We start from the raw sequence: 25659 nt of genomic DNA on the forward strand, positions 1-25659 counted from the left end.
ACTTGCCAAGCTCGTGTTGAAAGCAAAAGCAAACATACCATCACGAGGATGAGCACGTCTCGTACAAAGACTCTGCCCATGTTATGGAGTGTGCTAAGGACCGAGATCAAACGGAAGAGGAACCTTTCCGGACACCAAGCCTTTGGTTGCATGTTAGGATTTTGAACGTCCCAGCGTATTCTGGCAGGATTTACGAGGTGATCAACCTTTTAGTTCACATGGGATCAAACCAAATGGCTGAGAAGCACCCAAACTGTGACATGGAACCTGAATGGGCAGTCTTTTACCGAGTTACTTCAGCAGCACATATTGCACAAGTGCCTCAGACAGACAATGAACTGGGGGTCCAGAGCAGAACAAGCAGCAAGCGGGTTGGGTGCATTTGGGAAACCATTCAACCTTTTCAATAATCTTAAGACAAAATTCCAACGTTCTAATGCCGATGTTTCTAGCGCTACTATAGGGTTGAGAATCACAGAACACAACAAAGAATCCAAATCGCTTGTAATGCAAAAGGCAGAGGTGTGACGTGGGTGGGCTTAAGTACTTCAACATCTTTTTTTGTGATGACTGAGTTAGCCCCCTGGATACCTTAGAATTAGCCGGAGAAAGGATAAGCAAAAGTCCTTGGTTTTTAAAGGTAGAAGTGAATTGTATGGAAGCAGAATCTCCATGACCTTCCTTCTTCCTCGTTTACCACCAAAGTGACCCTGGTCAGTCTTATTCCACCCCCTAGTCCCTCCTACAATTCTTTGCATACACCAATCATCAAGCCAGCCCAGAATAGTGGAAGGGCCATTTTCCCAGCATATGCTAATAGAGTATTGTCCAACTGGTAGTTAGCCTTAAGTGCTCGGCTGTCCAAACCTTAGTGCATGAACTCAAGAGTTTCAGCCCTTTACATTTTTTCTTTTTCTATTCCTAACATTTATGTAATGCTTTAAAGTTTGCAAAGCACCACACACACAAACACAAACACACACACACATACAGACACAGACACACACACACACACAATAAAATTAAATTCTCATGACAATACTGTTGTTGAATTATCCCCATTCAACAGATAAAGAAACTTAGACTCAAAAGTTAAATGTCCAGGGTCACAGAAATCAACCATGAAACATATGATTAGAAAAGGGATCAGGCAGGTAATGGATTAAAAAGGAGGGATAATAGATTGACAAACAAGTGATACATTTGTACCAATAAAATATTATAAGAAAAGACCTCGAGGAAGGCCTCCAATATGATAATCTATGGAAGACTGTACGGAACTTCAGAGTTGGATGGGATCTCAGACTATCTAGAATAATCCACACCTGAAAACAAGACCCATTACAAGAATACCTAAACAAAAATACCCAAACAAAGAATACCATCAATGAAACTGAAGCAGTAAAATATCAATTTTCCAAAATGACAGAAATATTCACAGCAGAAGGCAAAAATGGAATGTCTTTCAAAGTCAACAAAATATATAATATGCTGTGTGGCACATTAACCATGCCTTGTTCCCACTCCATTTATAAGGATCAATGACAGATAAGCACAAAGTACATCATCTAATAACTTTCTTTAGTAATACTGATAAAAGCCTTAAACAAGGCAGGGGTAAATTCTCTGTTAGGAGATTTTTAAAAAGTCAATCTTCTTATCATTAACACTAAAGAAAAAAAATGAGGTTAATTTTTATTTTTTTGAATTGACAGCACTTTTGCCACCTAAAAGTGAAAGATATATTAAGCAAGTATAAACATTTAATTTATATATATGTATATATATAACATATAAATACATAATTATAAAAATAAATTCAATCACCTTGTTTAAAAAGATTAAAAAATTGAATTTATTGAGTTTCACACAAGATGCACTTATAAAATCGGTACTGTCATTTTAACAGAAGAAATGAATATTATCCCAAAATCCCTATAGAAACTGCAAAGTAACTGAAAAAATTAAAAAATATATGACATCACATTTATTCAATAATTCAAACTGAATTTTAAAGTTTTCTCTGTGTGAACACAAAGTGTATTCAAAACAAATACTGTTTTTTGATTAGGGTCATGGTTTCCAAATCCCACCCCTTATTTCCCCGAAATTATTTGCATTCACCTTGTATAGGATTCTTGCTGTTTCTGTTAATGGAGAGATGGAGGAAAGAATAATGCTAAAGTGGTACCTTCTTCTCATAAAAATCAATCAAAAGTCTCTTTTCATTTTAATTACAAATTCCTTTTGGTTTCACAAAGGCATGTTCACACAATCTTCTCTTTTCTATGAACAAGTCTTTCAATTTCTTTAATCAGTACAAATTATTCAGAATTAACTTTCACATTTCAAATGCATAAACCTAAAGCTTAAAGCTGGCTTTTCTTCCATTTAGTAAGAGACTAGTCTTTAATCAAAAATATTCCTTATGCCTTTAATAAACCTGAACTATCCACATGGTGTCTGAAATCCAAAATTAAAAGGAAATAATTTAGTTAACGTTAATGAAAGGTTTTTGATAGTTCTGAAAATAGAGGTTGTACCCTTTTTTTATAAAAATGCATGAAGCATTCTCTGGATAAAATAGGATGGGAACTAATTTGTCTCAAGATGCAGCCTGTAGCCTAATAATTATGTCAAAATGCAATGTGGATGTCACGGTCTACTCTTGGCTCCTCTTCTCAAACCACACAGATGAACACACAAAGACTGCACCCAAAAGCCCAAGCACTTCATGAAAATGTTGTTCAAACCAGCTTGGGACGTTTTATTTTAAAATTGCTATTTAAAAAACCCTATTGATGATCGGGAAATTTTGAATTTCATACAACTCTATTGAGTTTATCCTCCCAGCCAACCCAACATTAAAAGCTTTCTCACCATAATGATTCATGTAGCACTTAAATCATAAAGTGGAACCGGCTATTATTGTACCTTAAAGTTAACACTGCCCTGCTTTCGTAGTATAAAAAGTGCCATCTTGTAACAAAATTTCTATCTGTCCCACTGCAACAGAACAACTCCCACCTTCTCGTGTTTTTCTTTACAATGAACTGAAAAATGATAAAAACTGAGATGATAAAATTTGCCCAGTTATGTAGACCCTTCTCTAAATTTTTTTTTTTTTAATGAACTCTCACTAACTTAGTTTTTAGATAAAATGCTACTATGCATCATGTCTTATTTAAGATAGTCTTTTATTCTGATTAGTTCAGATACATCTTCAAGGATTATTCTGAGTGGTGATAACATTTATTGTGGCTTTTAATTTTATCAAAGTTCATTTCTCTTTAATGCTTTGGCAGATGGAGGAAAAGTTTCAAAAGTGCTTATGAAACAGGACATTGGGAAGGGAGCGTCACGTTAAGGATTTCACAGCTTTCCAGGTATATTTTTCTACTGAAGAAGCCGTGAGGCAATATTTTATGTTCTGGAAGCACAGTTTGACAAAGCCAAAGGGATTCTGCTTTTGTTTCAGTCTATTGAAAAGAAAGAAACGGTCACTCTGCCAAGCAGGGAGAGGTTTTCATAATTCATCACATTTTCCACATAGCAAGTTAGAGATCTCTGTTGTTACTTGATCTGATCAGCAACCAAACCAAGTCGTCTGTAGAAAGATACTAATATGTTTGCCATGAATAATTTAAGTTTTTTTAAATAAATATTTAGGCGCCACGTCTGGCATTTGTCCATTCTGGGAGCTTAGCCTCGGCTGCGCTGCCCCCACGCTCAGTATCCTAAGCACACAAAGTCAAAGAAGTTAGTCAATTCTGTTTCCACAAATTGTAAACCTGTCAATTTCCAGCAAGTCTTTCTTTGAGGATCTGTGTTTCAATTCCGAATTCTCTTGAGTGATGTCTTTCTCGTCACCGTCTGGCGTCGTCAGGAACTGATCGGAACTGCTGGTGACAAGTGACGGTGCCGGAGTTTCCTTTTGATGTACGGGTTGGTTAATGATGGAAGCTGATAAGGTCTCTTCTTCAGTATGTCCTATTGAAAGAGCAGAAACAAATGTCATCAAAAAGAAACTGCCTGTTGGGTTTATAATTCACTAATTATACTAGTGGTGATGAAATCTATCATTGAAACGATTCCAACTAAGTAAAAGGCAATATGTTTTAAGCTGCTAAAGCTGGAAACTTTGAAAAAGAGATAATTTTCACACTCATTCTAGTGATGTCATAGTAGGTGCGAGCCCAGCCTTGCAGCGAAGAAATCCCAGGCCCAAATTCTGCCTCTGCCACACATTGTTCCATTGCATACTATGGGCAAGTCACTTAAGCCGTGTTCCAGGCGACTCTATTGGAGTATCAGACATGTTGCTGAGTTTCAAAAGTGGGAGCAGCTTTCACACTGAATTTCCAATGACCATGGAATCACAGGCATGAGCAATGAATGAATGAATGAATTCATCAGTAAATTTAAGTGTCTATTTTGTGCAAAGTACCTGTTTGCACTCATCATTTGTATATAGAATCAAACTTCCTGATTTTAGAACTGAAAAGTATAACTTCTCTAATCATGTTTTAAAATGAATTTCCTTTTATTAGTCATGAAAATAAACACGAACTCCTAAATACAGGGCTTTGAAGAAATAGGAAGTGGGATTAAACAGAACATGCTATCTCTTCTTTTCTAGTCTCTTCAAATTTCCTTTTCATTTCTGAGTTTGTGAGAAATGTGTTTGCTGTAGATAAGCATAATGGAGGCATTCTACAAAGGACAGAAACAAACGGAAACAAATGTGAAGAAAGGCACAGGATTAAAGCAGCTTTTGCAATTGAAGGTAGACCCAGAAATGGTTATGATTTTGTAGAGCTTTGCTAAAGATTCTAGAAATTAAGTTTATTAACGAACGATTTCTTGAGAGACAAAGGAATACAATGGGACAGAGATATTGGAAAGACCCAGATTCAAGCCCCACTTAGGACATAGATGGACAAGCCACACAACCTCTCGGGACCTTCAAGAGACCATGACCTCGAAGCTGCAGCTACCACACTGTCCGAGTAGAGAGAGCTTCCTCCCTTTCTCATTCTCCTTTCTGGAGGCTATGTAGTCTGATTTCTGCTCATTTCTTCTCCTTGCTAATGCTCACTGGTCTTGCAGGACCCTTTGTTCCATCACCTGCTGTCTTTCCTGGGACCACAGATCCCTCACATCTTCTAATTGCCTCCTCCCCACTGCTCTCTACCTCTACCCCAGTAAGTCTTCCTTTGTGGTTCCTACTGCCTTAAACCATCAACTTCTTTTCCCCTCCTCCATTATTTGGGTAACAATGGTTTAGACTTACTATCCCTCCTCCTCACCGCTCCCTTATCCTCAGCTTCCCACAACCTAGTTTTTATTAAATCTGAGTCAACAATGACCAGGCCACTAGCCCAAGGCTAGGAGAGCCTATCACCTGTGATTCTCATTGACCTCTTAAGGCCAGAGTGTGCTGCCTCCTGCCTCCTAGATACCCTTTCCGCCTTGGCTTTCCTGTCTCAGTCCCGGCTAGTGCTGCTTAATCTTTTACGATTCCTCTGACATTTCCTCCAACACAGTAAAAGGGTGGGAGTCTCCTGCGGTCTCATCCGCCATCATGATCGCCTCTTGTATGATGATCTCTCCAGCAGCCCTGCCCTGCCCTCTGGCCCAGGAACAACGTGTCCGTCTCCCATGCCCTGGAGCCACCTGATACTCTCTTCTCTCTAACACTGGCTGCTCCTTCTCACAGTTCTATTCTGCCACGGTGTCATCTTTTGCTCTTCCTTCTCCTCCCCCCAACAAACCTTCTTTTGTGAGTTCTGTCAGGTAGTAATCTGAAGATCCCTAGCGCCAACTTGTTCTCTTGCACACTTTCCTCCCACTCTCCATCAGATCCCAACCTTCCCTGTCTAGAGGCAGCTCTACTCCTACCCGTGGGCATCTGATGGACGATGGCCTATTTCTAGCCCTTTTCTGAAGAACTTTCCATGCTGCTGCCAGCCACGCCCTACCTTCCTGATCTTGCCCTGACCTTTTGTACTTCACTGCAATTATGCATCTCGTCCCTCAGACCTACACTGTGACTCCCTCCTTCTTCCTCCTGGGATTTTTCTCTTTTCAAGCTCAGCTCAGAGGTCACTTCCTTCACATAACCTCCTTTCAACCCTTTTCTCCTCTCCTTGAGGGATCCTCTCCCTACATCTTCTGTTTGACCTTTATTATACTAGTGACTGGCACACAGTAGGCATTTAATAAATGCTAGCTGACTATCATGAATTACTTATCACAGTCATCTCCAAAAAGGTGGCCCTTTTCCATTCTCCTCTTCCATTAATTTAAAGAATTTTCATGTTACAGCTCTGAAACAGCAGTATCTTGCACAGAAGGCACTTCATTCCCATTAAACAGAATGCTTTACACACATCCCTCCCTTAAGTGATATTATGAACATGTTTCATGTACTACTACTTCTGACTGAATTCTGCACTTCAGCACTTTCAAACAATATCAAACCAAGAAATATTTATTTGACATTTTGTGCAAGGAAAGTCACTTGAATTCTTTGTGCATGTCCTCCATGCTATATGTGACTGTGGAGTTGTGAAAACATTTTAAACCAGTAAAAGCAAATGTAACTAAGAGCAGAGCAAATCCTTCACAGATGGAACTGGAGTTGATTTTATGTAAAACATATTTTATGTATAACTAAAACAAAGTTACTAATTATTAAGGATCAGATAATTATATTGTAACAATTTATATTACAAAGGAAAATAGGAGACATAGTAAAAAAAAAAAAACAAAAAAACAAAAACAAACATACCTTGGGAGAATTTATATTTGTTTTGTGATTTATTAGATGTTTTTCCTGGTGTGCTGGTTGGAGGAGGATTAAACAACTTTTCTTCCATTTTGGCTTCTTTGACATACTGACATGACTTTCCCAATAGCACGATACTATTAAGAATTTTAAGTGTTATCAACCTAAAATCAGAAATAAATGACTTTAATTTCTTAAAATGCTGAATATAGTAGAAAGCTACAGTATATGATCATTCATAATATCTATGAAATCCCACAATCTCTATCTGCCATGTTTGTGTAATAATATACATTTTTCTTAACAGGGAGTTAAGAAAAGCAGGGGAAAAGATATTAAAGGAATTGGGCATTAATGAGCCAGCTAGCTTGAGAGATTTACTTACTCTCCTACATAATAAACTTTGGTGGCTCCCTATTACCTCCAGAATCAAATATAAAAATCATTTGATTAGATTTTAAATCCCTTCACAACCATCATATGAGTCCTTTGGAACTCATTTAGCTTTAGATTTGGATCAGAGTCATTAAGTCTTTACAGTTGATTTTATCTTCCTTTCATTTTTCTAACCATTCTCTTGTCTTCTTCCTCTCCTTTTCAATGATTTTTCATTTTTCTTTTGTTTATTAGCTTAAAAATATAGTAAAAGAAAATACTTCAGAAATCAGAAGACCTAGGACATTTACTAGTCATATGACCTAACCTCTATTTCTTATCTTTAAAATGGGGACTTACTGATATTTACAAGATATTTATCTTGGATATCCCCATTTCATAGGTGAAAAAATGGAGGCTGAGAAAAGCTAAGTCATTTCCACAGGGTGACAGTATAGGGGAGAGAGGGAATTTGAACCAGTTTTTCTTACAGCATATCACCAGAATGAGGAAAAACCTTTATACAGATCCAACTTGTTACTTAACATGGATCTTTGTTCTTCAGAGCTGAATCCTAGCAGCATCTAGCAGGTTCACCTGCCATCTGTATACTAGTGATTATAGGATCCCCTTCTTTCTCTTCTCATATCACCAGTTTTTTCCACAAAAACATTTTAACAAGCACAAAGCACGTTGACATCAACAAATGGCCACTTTTTGACGATCTCCTCTAGTCCTCAATTTTGCTTCCTTCACAGAATCATAGACTTTCAAACTGGGAGACCAATCCATTCCTATGTGGCCATTTTACAGGCAAGGAAACTGATCGGTGTGATTTGCCCAATGAAACAGTTAATTTACCGATAGCTTAGAACAAATTCTAATTCCTATTTTGGTGATCTTTCTCCTACACCATGCTGTAGCTCGCCAGGTCACAATCTTGGAGTCAAGTTGGACTTTTCTTCCATTAAACTTCTCATCCATCACCAGGTCCTCATCGTTTGCACTGTTATTAATATCTAATCCTTCCTATTTCCTTCCATTTCCACTTCCCTTCTCACCTCGTGCCTGTAATGTCACAGCTCCCTGGTTTTCAGCTTCCCTGGGGGTTTCCTTGGCACTCTAGCTCCTTGCAGTGTCCCAGACCCCATCCACCCGGCCTGTCACCTGCAAAGATCTTCCCCTTCCTCTGCTCCCACTCTGCACTAAGCCCCAAGTTGGAAGGGTCTCCACAGGCTGGCCAACCACTTCAGGCTGGGACTGAACAGAACATATTCTTCTATAGGAGGTGAGTCATTCCGTTGACATCCAGCCAAAAGCTGCTTTTCTGCTTCTTCCAAGCCCATATTTCTGCTGCTCTTCTAGTCCCCCTCCCATGGCTGAAGCTGGCCCCCATGATCTTGGTAAAGCTTCTCTTCTCTATCCAGCACCTCAGCTCAAACAACCTGAACAAAGTCTGCCCCCGCCTTTGACGCTCCTCTTGGCTGATTTTGACTCTCCAGACTTATTTGTAGACTCCCTGTGGGATTTCAGCAGCTGGGGATCCATCCACCACCCTCTGGGAGCTTTCCGCCACGCCAGCCAGTCTTTGTTAACCTTCTGGCCAGGCCCCTGACTTTGTGGGCTTCATGCCCTGCTGAGGGCTCTTCCCTTCAGCTCCCTTGTAGGTGTGGGTCTCTCCAGTAAGAATGTGAGCTTTTGTATCCCCAGCATTAAGCACACAGTGGGTGCTTAATAAATGCTCCTTTCCCTGACTTGTCTACTCTGAATGTGATGCAGTGGAGCAGGATAATCTCCCCCTCACCCCCCAGTCCTTGTACCCTTCCTAAGTCAGCCACGCTTTACACGATGGCTTTTTGAGAATTCAACCACTCTATTACTGCGTGTCCTTGAAACGATGCAGGCTTCCTGAGGGCAGAGCAGATTCTGTTTTTGCCTTTGTAGCCCCAGCCATAAAGCGCACAGTGTGGCTTAGTAAGTGTACATTGACTGCACAGTTGCCTTTGTGTATAATTTGTTCCAGAAACTTGACCTCTTTTAGGTTTTTCTTAGGGTTAGGACCAGGAAAGACCTCAATGGTTCAATTGGGTCTAATCCCCTAGATTACCTAGTAAACTCCTTCAGGGCAGCGATCCCCAGCACTTAGCATAGTGGCTGGCACATGGTAGATAATAAATGTTAACTCAATGCATGAACTTTATAGATGAAGAGACTGCAGCTGAACGAGGTGGGAGGAGCTGCCCAAAGCCAATCCGGCAGGAAGCAGCAAAGCCAGGCTGAATATCTCCTGTCTTAAGAGACAAGGTGGCAAACAGGGCAGCAACTGGACCTGGCCTCGGGGAGCACTGGTGTGAATCCTGGCTCCTCCCTCACTTTTTAACGAGGACTTTAGACATCTTGCTGCTCTGCTCTGAACTTCCTCACCTGTAAAAGGCAGATGCTCCCTGTCTTACCCAACTTACACAGGATGAAGAAAACAATTTTGAAATCTTAAGTGCACTAAGTGAGTTGTATGAATTATTACACTGATTACAATTTTTGTGAGCAGGTAAGCGTTTAGGTTTTGAAACTATAATCAAAGCACTTTAACCAACTGTTAGTAACAGGTCCCAATTAGAGAACAAATATATATATATATATATATATATATATATATATATATATATATATATATATGTATGTGTGTGTGTGTGTATAGATGTATATGTATATGCACATATACGAATTTTGAAATCTTAAGTGAAATAAGTGAGTCTATGAATTATTACACTGATTACAATTTTTGTGAGCAGGTAAGTGTTTTGGTTTTGAAGCTATAATTAAAGCACTTTAAGTGTTATTAACAGTTCCAAATTATATAATAAATACATAGGTATATATGTGTGTGTATATATGCTTGTGTATATGTACATATATGTATCTCTCTCTACACACACACACATACACGTATGTAAAAGATCCTATAAAGAAGACATTCTGGGAAACAGAACTCCCTCCGGCAGGCACTTCTCCAGCGGCAGAGCAGACTGAATGAAGGGCAGCATTCCTTGTACTAACCTCAACGGGTTAGATCTCACACCTTACTCAACTACAAAGAAACTCAAGAACGGTTACTCTTACCCAAAATAGAAGAGTATGACACAGGCATAAGACAGGATTCCTTGCACTTTAATTGAGCTTGTTACAACTCTGATGAGCTAACAAAAGATGCAGAGAGAAACAGATCAGTTGTCAGGATGCTGTTTGCAGACCCCAACCCACCTGCCTCTTACTGGCTCATGGGGCCTGAAACCTCTTCAGGTACCGACCAACAGCTACCCCAGGACAGGCCTCCTCTACACCTGGAGCCATCCAACGTTTTATAATTTCTTAGAGGGGGCAGTTTTTGGCTTGCTCAGGCAAACCTGGAATAAGAAGCTTCTGAACGGGTCTAAAACACAGAGCTCTCAGCAGCACAGCAATGTCCCCATATTTGTGTCCCTTATTTTTATTATTTTTTAATAGCTTTTTTTTTTTTTTTTTTACAAGTTATATGCATGGGTAATTTTCCAGCATTGACAATTGCAAAACCTTTTGTTCCAACTTTTTCCCTCCTTCCCTCCACCCCCTCCCACAGATGGCAGGTTGACTAATACATGTTAAATGCGTTAAAATACAAGTTAAATACAATATTAGCATACATGTCCATACAGTTATTTTGCTGTACAAAAAGAGCCGGACTTTGAAATAGTGTACAATTAGCCTATGAAGGAAATAAAAAATGCAGGCAGTGTCCCTGATTTTCAAATGCTTTTTCTTCCATCTCCAGTCAGAAGCCATTCGAGTCGGTGCAATGGCAACTCAAGGAGCTTCTTGAAATTTTGCCTAATATTAAAATCAGGGAAGTGAAGGTGATTTCTTCTTATTGAAAGCTCTTCCTGCTAGAACCAGAGGAAACATGAACTCTCCCCCACTCCCCTTTTTCCTTTGGTAAACTCCCCCTATTTTGCCTCAGCTCTTGTGTTCTGTGAGAGCAGGACCTGAAAGGAAAGAAGGATTCCAGAACAAGGCTCTGCTTCCCACAAAACTAATCACCATCAGAAACCTATTTATTTGGGGGGGAAGAAACAGGCTGAGATTTTGTTTTTAAGACGGATGGTCAAATGTTTATTTTTCCAAAGGCAGCAGGATCAATAAGGACTGAATTTTTAAATCTAGTTATGAATTTGTTTGTATTTTTTCAAAAAAGATGTAAATATAGATGGAACAATTGGATTTGCTTGATATTCACATATGAGCAAAGAAAACATGCTTTTAAAAAAAAAACCCACTATGTGCCAGGAACTGTGCTAACTGCTTAACAAATATATCAGGATCAACTGATCCTGATATATTACAATAAACCCAGGAGGTGGGTGATGTTACTGTTCCCATTTTATTTTGAAGAAATGGCAAACAGGGATTAAATGACTAGTCCAGAGTCATATAACTAAACTAGTAAGTGAACTTGGATCTTTCTGACTCCAAACCTGGTGCTCTGTGCACTCCAGGCTCCCTGGCTAGTTCTTTGTAACAATGATGCAAAGCACAGAGCTCAGAGAGGGCAATTTTTGGGTAAATGGAGATAGTCTATTTTAGAGTTAAGTTCCATTTCCTCTACTGAAATTTTAAGTTTTAAGTCTTCTGATGTTTCTGCAATGATTAAGGATCCATTCCTAAAAGGATCACTGAAACCTAACATATGCAGAACCTAAAATTGGTTTTAATAAAGTTATTTATTCATTTGATACATTAAGTATATATACATTAATAGAAAAATTGTGTAGGATTAAATTTCACTGGAAAGTCAAGGTAATACTGGCACAAACGAGACCAAAAAAAATTTTAAACCAATAAGTCAGTGATTAATGTGCAGCCAAATCTCTAAGAGAAATTTTTAATGTTCCAAATTCACACAATCTACATAATTACATTTTTTTCTTTTTTGGTACTTTCCCCTTCATTTGGAAAAGAAAGGTTCCCTTCCCCCTCATTCTTAGGTAGTAAAAGTTGGTTAAAAATCTAATTTTTTTTAAAGTTAAAAACTAATTGGCTTAGGTTTTCTTCCTTGTACTAAGCCCCTTCTTTTCATTATGACATGAGGCAATTTAAATCAATAATAAGTCTAATTTCATATATTTCCTACAACCACAGCTTTACAACTCTTTGCTACGTTTTAGTGGCTGAGGTTGCTTCCTAACTGGATTTTAGGAAATGTGTTATTTCTTCTTAGAAAAGTCAGGACTAAAAGACATAATCATTTCTCCCACTCTATGATGTCATTTTTTGCCCTAAAGACAGAGGCATATAAAAGAGAATCACCTCCTCATCGCCATGTAACTAAGGAATCCCTATCAATAACATAGGATGTTTTTCTGGAACAATTTTTTCCCCCTTATTATTGCTACCAATCACATTTTAGTCCTTTGGAAGAACAGTTTTAGAAGATCATACAAAAAGAACATAATTAAAATTTTAGAAACAGTGTAGAAATGACAAAATTTAAAATATGGATGCTAATTGTCCCAAAAGAAATGAAGGGGCTCTGTGATAAGCTGGCCAAACTGGGTATAGGTTTATGTGGCAGACTAAGTTTATCTTATATGCAAAGCAATCACTTCCAAACAATCTTTAGTCTTAAGGCAATTCATTTAGTATGTGATTTAGCACCTGAAGACATTTCACTTAATGTCTACTCTAATTTCATTTCTACCACACTCACTTGGGGATCTCAAAAAAACTGGCTCCATTTTCAAAACATGAACTGATATCTCCTTATGATTCTACTCACTCAAATTCTTCTTTCTTGTTTTTGCTCATAGACTTTTTTTTTTTTTAAGGTTTTAAGATGTCCTTCAACATTAAATTTTCTTGTATTACAAGAATTCACATCTGGCTTCTCTTCTCTTTCAAAGCAAATTAAATCATACAACATAAACTCAGTACAATTTTATAACAAAATATTATAATCTGAATTTCACAGAAATAAAAATATCAACATATCAGTCAAATGCTCCTAACCTAAAGGAAAACTGGTAGTAAGTTTAAAATACATCTACCACTTCATTTTGTAGTGATTTTTTCATTTGATTTTCTTGAGATTCTGTGAATACACAGGAACAGTAGAGAACCCTAGAAAAAGATGCTTATATTCTCTTTCCTTAAAAATGTAAGTATAAAGAAAGGACACCAAAGATCCACATACAAACAAAAACAACTATTGTGGCTTGATCTATATTGGGCAGGCATCTCCACTGTCACTTATTAGTTGTATGAATAAATGCTCTTGCAACTTTAAAAACTCTGTAAAGCCTCTCATTTACAACAGGTCAATCAAAAGAATATCAATAATTAAAACTTAGATTTTTTTTCCCCTCTAAGCTGTGATTTTATTTTTTAATGTATGATTTTCCAAGTAATGTTAGACTCCTTGAAATAGTCTTACTCTACCATACTTATTATTAGTCCTTCAGGACTTTACAAATAATTAGTATGGTCACTATTTAATTGGGGGAGTAGAGGCAGAGCCAATCACAGGTGAAGTCTACTAAACTGTTGGGTTATTCTAGTGAAATTCTTGATCGTTGAAGTATCTGAAATACTAAGACATAATTTCTACTAGAAAAGGGGAAAATGTACATGATACTCACTAAAACAGCCAGTGGAAGAGGAATAAAGCCCATTCTCCGTGCAACAGAATCACTATAATCAGTGTATGCCTAAAGAGAGTACACAGAAGGAAACTTCAAATTTGCGATAAATGACATTAAAACATTTTATTTTTCAATTGCAATTGTTAGTAAATAGCAAACAGGTAAAACTTAAAGTAAGCAGATAAGAAACTTTAATGTTCTTTAATAAAACTGGTGAAACAATAAAGATTAAGATCCATTTTAAACATAAAGGTATTTACAAGAGAAGATTAAACAAATGAGTATTAATGCTAAAATTGACTTAGATCTTCAGTTTAGAGGTTATAAAGAAATAAAAAAGTTGCCATTTTTCTTGGCTGACATTTCATTCAAATTTCCAAAAGCTTCATGCCAATGCCTCGAGCTGTTATGGAGATGACCCTAAGTTCTCAGGAGTCTGTCTTAGTGCGGTGTAAGCAGTTAGATTTGGGGAGGTAGGGATAGGGGGGTGGACCTGGCAATGAAATCTGTAACTATCCCCTGAAGACCAGCCTACTTCAATGCTACTGATCACCAGAAGATTTGTCCTTGGTGGATGAAAAATTTATGGTCAAGTAATTTACAAATTTTGTTTACTAAAGTAGAGAATAGTTTTAATTTTTAAGTAATATGTCCAAACTGCATTTGATAGACCATAATTTTTATCAGAAGACATTTTGATTTGATACTTACATTTTTCTGGCGGCTGCTAACAAGGTCAAAAGCAAGGCTAGCTCTGTACTCACTGTAGACCTAAAAAGATTAAAAATATATATATATAACTCTCTATATGGCATATGTGGGAAAATTAGCATTTATACCTAATTTATACCTAATTTCTTTAAATCATATCTGATATAATAAGAGGCAGAACATTTAGAATACTATTAAATTCACTGCATGGTCTTGTCCAAAGTATAACCGCCTCACTGCCAACACAAATGTGCCAGATTACAATAGTTGAATGGCCACTTGAAATGGAAAACAAAATATCACCTTTAATTCTTTTTGATTTTGAGGCTAAAACACTATGTGCCAGGAAAGGGCTAATTCTTAAAATATGTTTTTGTGTGCAACATTACTAGAGTAGCACTGAACCCTAAGAAAAAATATTAAGAGCAAAGATGACCAGAGAATAAATTTGTCTTTTTTGATAACATCATTAAAATTATTAGTTGAAGACAAGCAAAAAAGATGGAGGCAGAAGGAATATTAACCATAGCCTTCTTACTAAAATTCATAATTTTCTCAATTAATTTCCTTCTAATTGTATATAAATATGATGCTTTTATTTTTATTATGTAAAGTTATTAAATTATTTCAAAAAATGTATTTCCTAGATCAAAAGGTATTTTTGCTGTTAAGGAACACACGATGTGCAAATACACTTATGATCAAGAACTATCAAGAAACTGACAATTCCAAGCATTATACTTTAAGGTACTTTAAAAAAATAACAATTTAGACCAAGATGAACTGTTAAGAATTATAATGCCATATGTAAAAATACAAATGCTTAACTGCTCTGAGTTTCTTAGGGAATGAAGGTATAAGAATAAATATGATTAATATGAGATAATTTGAAGATATATATAATATAAATATATATATTTGCCAATTTTAACAGCAAACATTAAATCCTTGAAATCTATGAATTTTATTTTGATATAGAGAATGTTTTTATGAAAGGAAATTTTTTGCTGTCCTTAAAGCAACAAAGGGGTAAAAAGTAAAGCGTATTTTTTATTTTAATGCTATCTGGAAACTGGGCATAAAACCTTTTTAAAAAATTAAATATTCTAACACAAATATGTAAAACAAAGCTTAAAATAAACAATAACTCAAACAGCAAACTGTAGAACTTCACAGTTGAAATTTACCCCATTATCCATTATTATTTTTTACTTCTGCTTTCTTACATAAAAGCAGGACAAATGTAAAATCCCTGCTGTTTATTACTGCATGACATGGCAATATCCATGAAGTCACTAAAAAGGATAACATTTCTATATTTGACCCCCATTATAAACAGAAGATATGGGAAATCAATAACCCAACAAAAAAGAATTTCTTTTCTACCATGTCTTTAACATAGCCACATCAATATGCCCACTTCTAGAAAAGCAGTCATAAAATAACCTTTCCCAATATAATCAGATTCTTTGACAGAAAAGGAATTCTGCATACATCTGAGTACAAAAGATGGCATGCAATATTATACCGAAGCAAAAAAGAAAATTGATTTAACCTTTGATTTTAAAAACACAATAAAAGGCATTTCTAATTCTGAGAAAAAATAATTTTCAGGAATACAAAACACCTTTCTTCTATTAGTCTTCATACACTTTATTAAAAGTAGTACTACTAAAGAAAAACAGAAAATCTTAAAATGCAAGTCAAGCTGAAACTCTCAGATCATTATGGCAAACATACATCTGCGGTAATGTCGTTGAATTTGGTGATAAAGGCATGCTTCACAATATCCACAGCAGTTTCTGAGGCAATCACCATGCAGACATCTGGGAACAATACCCAAAGGTGGTCTATAAAATTAAGAAGAAAACAGAAGTCAGATAAAACCCTGTGCTTCCATAACAGTTTAAAATCTCCGAAGGGAGAACACCCTTTGCATTTCAATAAAAGCAAGTTGGATTTTTAGGAAACTTCTTTCCGTTGACAAAACCGTCATATTTGAGCCCAAATCAAGATCAATCATCATCTGCATAATCAACATCCCTTGCTGCTGCCATCCACCCTCCTCTCACCTGTCCAGGTGATTTGTCCCAAGTCCCAGCTGCTCAGTGAGCTGCCATGGCTCCCTGCCCTTCTGGTTTCAAACGGAAACTCCTCTTCCCGGCCTTAAGCATCGCCCATTTGTGCTTTTGCAGTGTTGTTATGCGCCCCCGTCTCCCCGCCACGAGCTCTGAGCCGTCTCCCCCCTTGCATCCCGCCCCCCCCATGCTCTGCCCTCGGACTTCCTCTTCTCCGCTTCCTCGCTAGTTCTAGGCCCGGGTGCCTCCAGCGGCCGCCGCCTCACCTCCCCTAACCCCTTCTGTCCGGCTCTGGCCCATCCCTAGTTACGCGGACGCCGCCCCTCATCAGCGCTCCCGAGGGCCCAGCCCACTTTTCCCTGAGTAACCGCAGGCTCAAAGCCCCACGAGCTCCCAGCGTCCCCCACGACAACTTCTGGAGACTCATAATCAAGAACGGAGGATCCTCCGGTCCCATGAACACTGTAGGCGGCGCAGGGTACGAGGCAGAACTGGGCTGTCAGAGACCTCGCCAACACCTTCTCAAGTATAACCAGACCGCTCTCTAGGGACACAACTACCCATGATCTGTGACAAGTGTGCGGGGCTCCAACACCCACAAACGTTCTAAAAAGCCTCCTTTTAACCAGTAACGAGCTGACGCGGTGAGTAAGAATCCAAAGCACAAGCCTCCAAAAGAGGCTGCAACGGCCCCAGGTGAGCCACAATTCTGAGAACCGGACGCTGGATAGGCCCGCGGTTCCCACAGCTCCTCGGACGGGCCGGGGGGCTCTGACGCTGAGCTCCTGAGCCGCCCTCTCGGGATGTGCCTGTTGGCATGTTCTGCTACAAGACTCTCAGCGAATGGCAGAGTCCGAACTGCCAGAGAGACTCGGGCTGACGGCTCGGTACAAGGGGGACGGACTCTGTAGTTCCACCCGTCACTGAGCACCTGCCTCCCGTGGGGGTGGGAGGGGAAGGGGGAGGCGGGGAACTAGGAGATAGCGGGCGCTCCTCTCTGGGGTAAGCACGCTGTCCTGGGACAGGAGGAGGCGGGGCTGAGGCCCCGAGCCGCTTCTAGCACAGACTCTGCGGGAGGCCGGAAGCTGAGTTCCGGAGGGAGGGCGGCGGCCGCGTGCGCTCTAGCGCTCATGGGAAGGAGGAGAAGCGCTTGGGATGGGGCCCGACAGCCGGGACTTGGGGACGTTTACACGAAGCTCTCAGTTATGCCACAGGAGGGGACGCAGTTCCCAAGGGAGAGGATGCTGAAAGGGAAGCGCCGGCGGGACCATCTCTGCCTGGGGCCCCGCCCCATTGCAGACCGGGAGGGTCTACAAGTTGCCTTTCCCCGCATGACGTTGTCACACCGGCCCAGTTCACAGATGCACGAAATGAAAAGTGCTTAAGACTAGACACGGAACTCGGACGTGAACATGAAGGTTGGGGGGAGTGAGAAGACGAGGCTGGACTCCTCGGCCGGGCCTTGGGTTGCTCCCGTCTGTGAGGGCGGCCGGGCCGGGCCGGGCGGGCGGGAGGGGCCCGGGCCCCTCGGCCCAAAGCCGGTTCCTAACGGGGCGGGGGCCCAGGGCCAGCGGCGCCCAAAGTGGAGCGTGCGAGGGCCAGCTTCGCTTACAGACTCCCAGTCCCGGAAACACAAGATGGCGCCCTCCCCAGCCAGGCTTCGGAAGCCTCCCTCTGCACGAGGACGTTCACGGCTGGCGGGGGAGGAGCCGCTCCTTCCGGCCCCGTCTTCGAGGCGGCGCCAACGTGGCAGAGGGGAGAGTGCGGGGGTGGGGGGGGGGGTTGGTTGGTTTGGGGGCGTCCTGTCTCCCGGGGCCTCTGGCGCCCCCTCGGGGGCCTCCAGGCTCCAGACTTAGCCTTTCCCTCCTTCAGGTTCCCGAAGGTTGATGCCATTTGGTGCTAAAGCTTCTCAGGACTTGGCGGTGGCGACCCCTGGTGGCGCTTCCCTGGAGCGCCAGGAGCCGAGGAGGAGAGAGCAGCTACAGGGAGGCGGGAGGAGGGAGGGCGAGGAGGAAGCTCGCGGGGAGCCCCCGCTGCATCCTCCTCCTCCTTCCCAAAGCCGTCACTGCGGGGGGGGGAAGACTCGCTCACAAGGCACATGTGGGAGGCTGGGAGAAATACCCGCCACCCTTCACCGGGTTTTACAGGGGCAGAAACCAGAGAAGGCTGAAAATGCGTTTGTTAAAAACTGCGTAGTTCCTCCCGTTGTCAGGAGTTTTATTTCAGAAGTAAGAGGAAGGTTTCCGGCAGCTGATAGATGTTTCATTACCTGGATTCCAGGAGAACTGCTCCATGTTCCTGAGACACACGATCAGCAGGAGCACGTAATTCGTGAACCGCTCCTTAATATCTAGAAATGAGAGACACAAAGCCCGAGTTTAAGACGGTTTCAATAAGTACTGATTAAGCGCTCACTCCGCCCGAGACCGCGAGAGAGGGGCCTGAGGGCACTGGCCTGACACTGTGGGGCCAAGAGCTAACCTGGTATGAAACACACATGACCTTGGATGAACCAGCCCCACTGGATACAATGTTTCTCATCCATAGACGTTACATGTAGGGCACTTTCTCACTCTAGCACCAGGCTGACTCTCCCTGCTATGGCAAGGGCTCAAGACCTGGGCCCTGACAAAGCTGTGGACAAGCCGTGTGTCCGCATCCCCGGGGAAGCCAGACGGTGACCAGCACATAGAGATGGAAGCTTCAGTGGTTCTCACAAGAAGCGGGGTGTCTGGTTCACAGGCATCCTGCCTCCCCCCCCCCCTCCTTGTTGTCCTTTCAGCCTCTCTGACCCCCGGTGACGCTGTGGGGGACGTTCCGGGGCAGAGCCTGGTGGGGTTGGCCATCTCCAGCCCCTCTAGAAGAACAGCGGGAACAGCGGCAGGCGGGCGCTGACCGACCCCGGAACGCGCTCCCTGAGCAGCCGCACCAGCGGCCCTGACGCTTGCACTCCCCAGGTAACCGAGCGCGGGTCTGGCCCTGACCTCTAGCCCTTGCCCTCTGGCCCTCCCCGGAGAGTGGGCAGCCGCCATCACCATTTCCCTCCATTTCTTTCTGTTCCAACTCCTTTATCAACCAGCTTCTGGCCCCAGAGGAGGAAACAATCCCGGGTTCCCATCTCCGTTCTCTCGTTCCCACCCTCCCACCCTGCTGGGCCCGTTTGTCTTTTCTGCCCCATAAGCCTTTGCCCACAACTTTCTGGCGTTCGCTCATTGAACAAGCGTTTCAGGTTTACGGGCCGTGGAGGCCCCGGACGTTGCTATTGCCATGAAAGAGAAATGACTTTGTAGAGATTCCCGCTGAAGGTCAGCGGCCGCTGTGCCCTTTGTGCTCTAGAGTGACCCAAAGCATTAAGGGACTTAAGAGCTTCCCTACAAGCACATCGGATATTTTGTGTCGCAGGTTTTCCTGCTCTGAGGCAGGCTCTCCATCTGCTATACAACACTGCCTCTTGTGGGATACAAAAATGCTGTAAAAATATATCAAGGATGATGTAAAGGGAAAGGGCTCTGGATATACTCGGTGATCCATAAGAACGAGATTCTCCAGGTTCGACCAATGCTTCCAGGGAAGATGGCACTAAAAACAGACGTAAAACCCAAGAATCCAAGGCATTTTTTGCCTGGTAATCTTGTCAGCTCCCACATCTCTGGGAGAATGATTCTCAGGCCTATTTATCCATCCCTGGTCACATTTCTGACCTTCAGTGTCTCCACTCCAAATGCCCAAATGTGCCACAGACATCTTAGATTGCACACATCCAAAACCAAACCCATGAAAAGGACTTGAAGACTAGATCATATGAACCTGTCTTTTCCCATTCTAAATCCCTATAAATGCTAGCATATCCAGGACTGCTCCCCAGAGAGCTAGGATCATTCTAGGTTCCTTCTTTTTATGACTGCAGCAGGTGACATGGTTTAGTCATGTCAGTAGGGGAAGCCTTTCCCTAGGGGCCACACAGCCCCCTCCTTTCATGTGATGCACACAAGCATCAGCCCATGTAGCCCTCCCCACGTCTTCATTTGTTGACCCTACTACAAAAAGGGGGAAGTCCCCACGTGGCACATTTATAACTTGCGAGGCTTGCTCACAATCGGAGCTATTCAGAAGTGGGAAAGGCTGCCTCAGGAGGCTGGGTTTTAGCTCATCAGAGATCTTTTGTCCAAATGCTAGAAAAACCCTTTTGCTAGGTATGCTTTTGAGGGGAATCTTGGATCAGATGACCTGTTAGGTATCTTTCATCAAATTCTAGGAAGGAAATCTCCATTCTTTTAATTTTTTCAGAAGTGATAGCATGTAGAGTTGTATGGAGACTTCTAAATCACAATGAAGTAAGGTATTTAGTTCAGTTTAATCTATATTACTGAAATGCATTTTTATATCAGTAATATGGAGTAAGTGAAATTAAACAGATACTTAAATAATGAATGAATAAAACTTCATTTAAAACAATTGGGATTTTCCTTAAATAAAGCTTTGGCAATATACTCAAGTGTTTTTGTAAAGGATATTTGCAGTTTTAATGTTTTTGTCTTTTTTAAGGAGAAAATTATTTTTAACCTATAAAATTATTGACTTCGAGTGAAAGATTTCCTCGGGAAAACAGATATTATGAGTGTCATATAAAGGGAATGGCTAGAATGGGGACAATATTGACTTTTTTTTTTTGGGGGGGGGGTGAGGTGAAGGGACATTTCCAAATGGTCATTCTAACAAATGTCACCATGTACCAGACATACTTTTGGTTCATGTACGATAATAGAATTTTAGCATGAAAAGGGACCTTGGAGGCAACTAGACCAACCTTCCACATAATGCAGTAATTCTCTCTTCAATGTCTCTGAACAGGCGATGTCAGGTGACATAGCAATAGAATAATTGTGTAAAATAATTTTACACAAGAGACAGTATAATTTTGCAGGTATTTCTAAAATGTCCCTACATGGAAATTTTCTGACTGAGCTTAATATGTTTAACTTTGATTTAAATCTGTACACTTGAAAAACATCATACTTAATTGCCATAATGCATTATCTTGTAAGGTAAGCCTTGCACATGACTCATTTTTACTCTCATCTGTAATAATAGTGGTTAATGATGCATTTTTGCCTCATGGCTCAATGGGCAAATTAACCAAGTATGGATCAATAGACACGCACTTTAATAGCTGAATGACAAAGAACAGTATAGTTTAAAGCTAAGACAAAACTATTTTCTAAAAAGAAAAAGAAAAGAAAAAGTTTAAAAAGGACACCAGGGTAAAGCCCTAAAAGGAAGGTGTGCAATGAGGGAAGCCTACACAGTGTGCCCAGCAGAAAGGGGCCTCAGGGACCTAGTCACGTGCCCCCTTTACTGACAAAGCCAGCGAGAAGCAGAGAGATGCAGTAATCTGCTCAATGTCACCGGGAGCCAACTAGCAAAGCCAGGACTTGTATTTTAGAGAAGGCAACCAAGGACTTGAGTGCATGTGTGCATTTGGCCACCCAACACAAGGCTAGAACAATGGGTGCATCCAGCAGGGTCTGGGGGTCCACTTGGAGGGATTCTGTAAAGAACAAGAATGTTGGACCCTGCCTCTGATAGCAGGTCTTAGCCTGCTTAGCTAGAAGACCTGGCTCTTAAAGTCTAGGAACCAAGCCATTAAGTTCCCCCCAAAAAATCAAAGATTCTCAGAGTTAGAAGAGACCTTTCTGCCCATCTATCTCAAACTATCTCTGAACAAAAATCCCCTCTCCATCATGTAACATTGGACTTTCAGTAGTCATTAATAAAGACTGCTAGAGGAGCCACAGTGCATAGGACGCTGGGCCTAGACTCAGGAAGACTCCTCTTTCTGAATTCAAACGTGGTCTCAGATACTTCCCAGCTGGGTGACCATAAACAAGGAACTTCACCCTGTTTGCCTCAGTTTCCTCATCTGTAAAACGAACTGGAAAAGGAGATGGCAAACTAGTCCAGTACCCTTGCCAAGAAGATCCCCGATGGGCCCATGGAGAGTCAGCCAAGACTGAAAACCATCAAACGATAATACATCCATTTAAAAACATGCAAGACGATCTTAATGGAACTTCAGTGACTACCCGGGACCCAGGCATCATACGTACCACTATTGGACATTTGAAAAAGATTGTTCTTCTCAAACTTCTTAAAAACGCTTCCTTTTATTTCAACAAACTGTAATTTCAAACAAAATAAATGGATTTACAATCATATCAACAATTTTCAGTGAAATTTTTAAAAAGTATCTTGAGCTATGATTTTAACACAGAATTTTTGAAAAATAGCAAAACTCTAAATTTAATTTAACTTTAGAATTATAGCAATAAAATTTGAATTCTAACTTACGGATACTTTATCACAATATTACTTGAAGTTATAAAACATTCTCCTTCTACTTACATTATTAGACATCATGATAGTAAGCAGTGACTTGTTGTGTGAATTAAAAGCTACATTGAGAGTTGTTGCTTGAACCATAATAAGAATTGCATGCAGAACTGTCAATACTGATGTTAAGGAAAAAATATCTTAATAAGGACATAGTGTAAAATATTTTCAAGACATTTTATGAGGAAAAAGGAGAGGATCTATTCTCTAATTCTTAACCAGATTTACTTTTCTTCATAATTCCATACTGGATGGTTGATCAACATGACACTTGCAGAACTTGGATTTAAAAAACAAACAAACCCCAAACCTTAATGTCTGTCCATTTAATTGTGCTTAAATGAGAATTCTAATTACTGTGCAAACAGAAGCTTAGAAGTCAATATTAAATCACAAGTTAATACTCCTAATTCATTTTTTTTACTAAAAGAAATTAATGAGAAAAAAATTAAGCTAGATATCATCTTGCATTTCTCTTAAATAATATTTGATTTTCTCTAGTCTTTTGTGAAGGCAGAATAATTGATTTTTTAAAAAGTCTGTAAAATCAGCTGGTATCCTTCCCTATCTTCTATTTTAGAAGTACAAATGCCAGACTGTACAAATATTCACCTTTTAGAATACTTGCTTCATCTAGACTGTCACTGTCCCTATCACAAGTGAGTGCTAATTCTGACATAGCAATTATTTTGGGATAATTTTTTAAATTAAGTATTTAATACTTAATGTTTCTGTCTCTAAAATTATGAGTACCTTCTTAGAGTGAAAAAACAAACTGTCACTTGAAGATGATTTTTTCTGGAAATCAGAGGTAAAAACTGTGTTATTCTTTGTCCTATATAGCATATCTTAAAGCACTCTGGTGATCATCCTTCCCATGTTGGACATGAGAGCATGACATTTGCATATTTAATTTGTTCTGAATTGTCCTTCCCCAATACAAATGCTCACCAAAAACTAGAACAGGTCAGGAAGAGAAAGAAACCATCTCTGCCTTGCCCCAGTGTTAGATACAACATGACTCAGAAGATGAACTGTTAATCATAGGGTCAGGAAGACTTGAGTTCAAGTGCTATCTCTGAAGCACAGGCTAGTTCTAATTCTAGGTTTACATAAGCTGTAGATCTGAATCAGGGAAAAGGGTTTTCATACTGGGAGTTTTCCCATACTGATGCAATCAAAAACCCCAACAAGACTATGATGAAGCTTGAGACAAAGAAAATCTTAAAAATTTCTCACTACATCCCTCATATTTCAAACTCAAGCACTTTATCCTCCCTACTCCCCAAAAAGAGGTAAACAGATGAATGAAAACAGGGCTAATTATAACTCTGTGGCACATATATTCAAAATAATCTGTTTAGGAATGACACTATTGTTGCTGTTTTTCATATTTTTGTATATCCTTCTCTGAAAAACAAAATGAAACAACATTTCCCTCCGTCCCTCTAAAAAACTCTGAACAGCACTTTTATTTCATTAATATTATTAATATATTATTTCATTAATATGTTGTTTTGCAAACTAAAGCAATTTCAATACATCTACAAAAAAGTTACAGTGGAAGTATTCTGTCCTGGACTTTGAGTCTGTTCACTGCATTTTCATAATGAAATCTCTTGTTTTTTATTTATTTCAAATCATTCTTATAAAGCATTTCAAAGAATTGTGAGGATAAAAATGCTCCTTAGATTGATTAAAAATTATTCTTTTAGAATTCTAATGCATCTAGTTCCTGACAAGGAAATAGTAATCTTTAGTTGTATATAATAAATAAGGACATAAATTTATATTTGTAATTATTTACAACTGTATATCTAAGTGAATAAATTTATCAATAAGTACGGAGTTTCTAGAAATTTTAAAAGGATACAGACATAAAGCACAGCCATGAAAAAATGAGGAATCAAACCAATATGGGCTCTTTTTCTTTCTTTAGGTTCTGTTGCTGTCCAATAAAGAGCATCTAAAATATCTTGGCCAAATGATGAAAACAACCGATCGGCAACCTGAGGGACGTTAAAAACAAAACAAAGTGTTTCACTTAGTAGTCAGCATTGATAACGACGCATCAAAACACTACTAAAGTATAACACCAAAATGGCCCAAGCCAAACAGCAGAAACGTTTTTCATCTTAAGAGAATGTCCCAACATTTATATCCATTACCAAATGAAAACATATCCAAATACAGGGAAAAACCCAAAATGTGTTCCATCAGTTTAAATCAAACAGAAATCCTTCAGATAAAGGCAAATGATCAATTTAATCCAATTCAAAATGTATTTCCTAAGTAATTATGTGTAAAACATGGTATTAGACACTGGAGGCACCAAGACAGCTCATGCCCCCAAATCCAAAAACAGTATTATACTGGGAGGCACAGCACACACACAAATGTGTAAATAAGGGGATAGCATTGACACACCTGGGAGAATAAAGAAAGGCTTCCCATAGGATGGCAGCTAGCTTTGCCGAGCTGTGGCAGCGCCAATGGGCACTCTCCTCCACCAACACTGGAAGGCGAAGTCATTATTTGCGTATGGCTCAATCCTATAACCTAATAACTGTCCAAAATTTTGGGGTCTTCCTTCACGTGGAGGTTCTATTATAGCTGCCTCAGGAGGACTTTGCCCCCCGTCCCT

General features: G+C 40.1%; 1 protein-coding gene across 1 annotated transcript in view; it reads right to left on the reverse strand.

Moving 5' to 3' along the window:
- Nucleotides 1–3090: 3090 nt before the first annotated feature.
- TAPT1 (transmembrane anterior posterior transformation 1) overlaps nt 3091–25659 on the reverse strand; it is a 70798-nt gene continuing 48229 nt past the window's right edge. Inside the window, exons 5-14 of the mRNA XM_031942740.1 lie at nt 24889–25024; nt 23028–23125; nt 22733–22802; nt 18895–18975; nt 16288–16397; nt 14548–14607; nt 13834–13902; nt 10286–10362; nt 6794–6954; nt 3091–3990 (exon numbers count right to left, since the gene is read on the reverse strand). Of these exons, the coding sequence (XP_031798600.1) occupies nt 3761–3990; nt 6794–6954; nt 10286–10362; nt 13834–13902; nt 14548–14607; nt 16288–16397; nt 18895–18975; nt 22733–22802; nt 23028–23125; nt 24889–25024 (1092 nt within the window). The 3' untranslated portion in view covers nt 3091–3760. The remainder of the gene's footprint in view (nt 3991–6793; nt 6955–10285; nt 10363–13833; nt 13903–14547; nt 14608–16287; nt 16398–18894; nt 18976–22732; nt 22803–23027; nt 23126–24888; nt 25025–25659) is intronic.

The sequence above is a fragment of the Sarcophilus harrisii genome, chromosome 6, assembly GCF_902635505.1.
Source record: "Sarcophilus harrisii chromosome 6, mSarHar1.11, whole genome shotgun sequence".
Classification (NCBI taxonomy): Eukaryota; Metazoa; Chordata; class Mammalia; order Dasyuromorphia; family Dasyuridae; genus Sarcophilus; species Sarcophilus harrisii.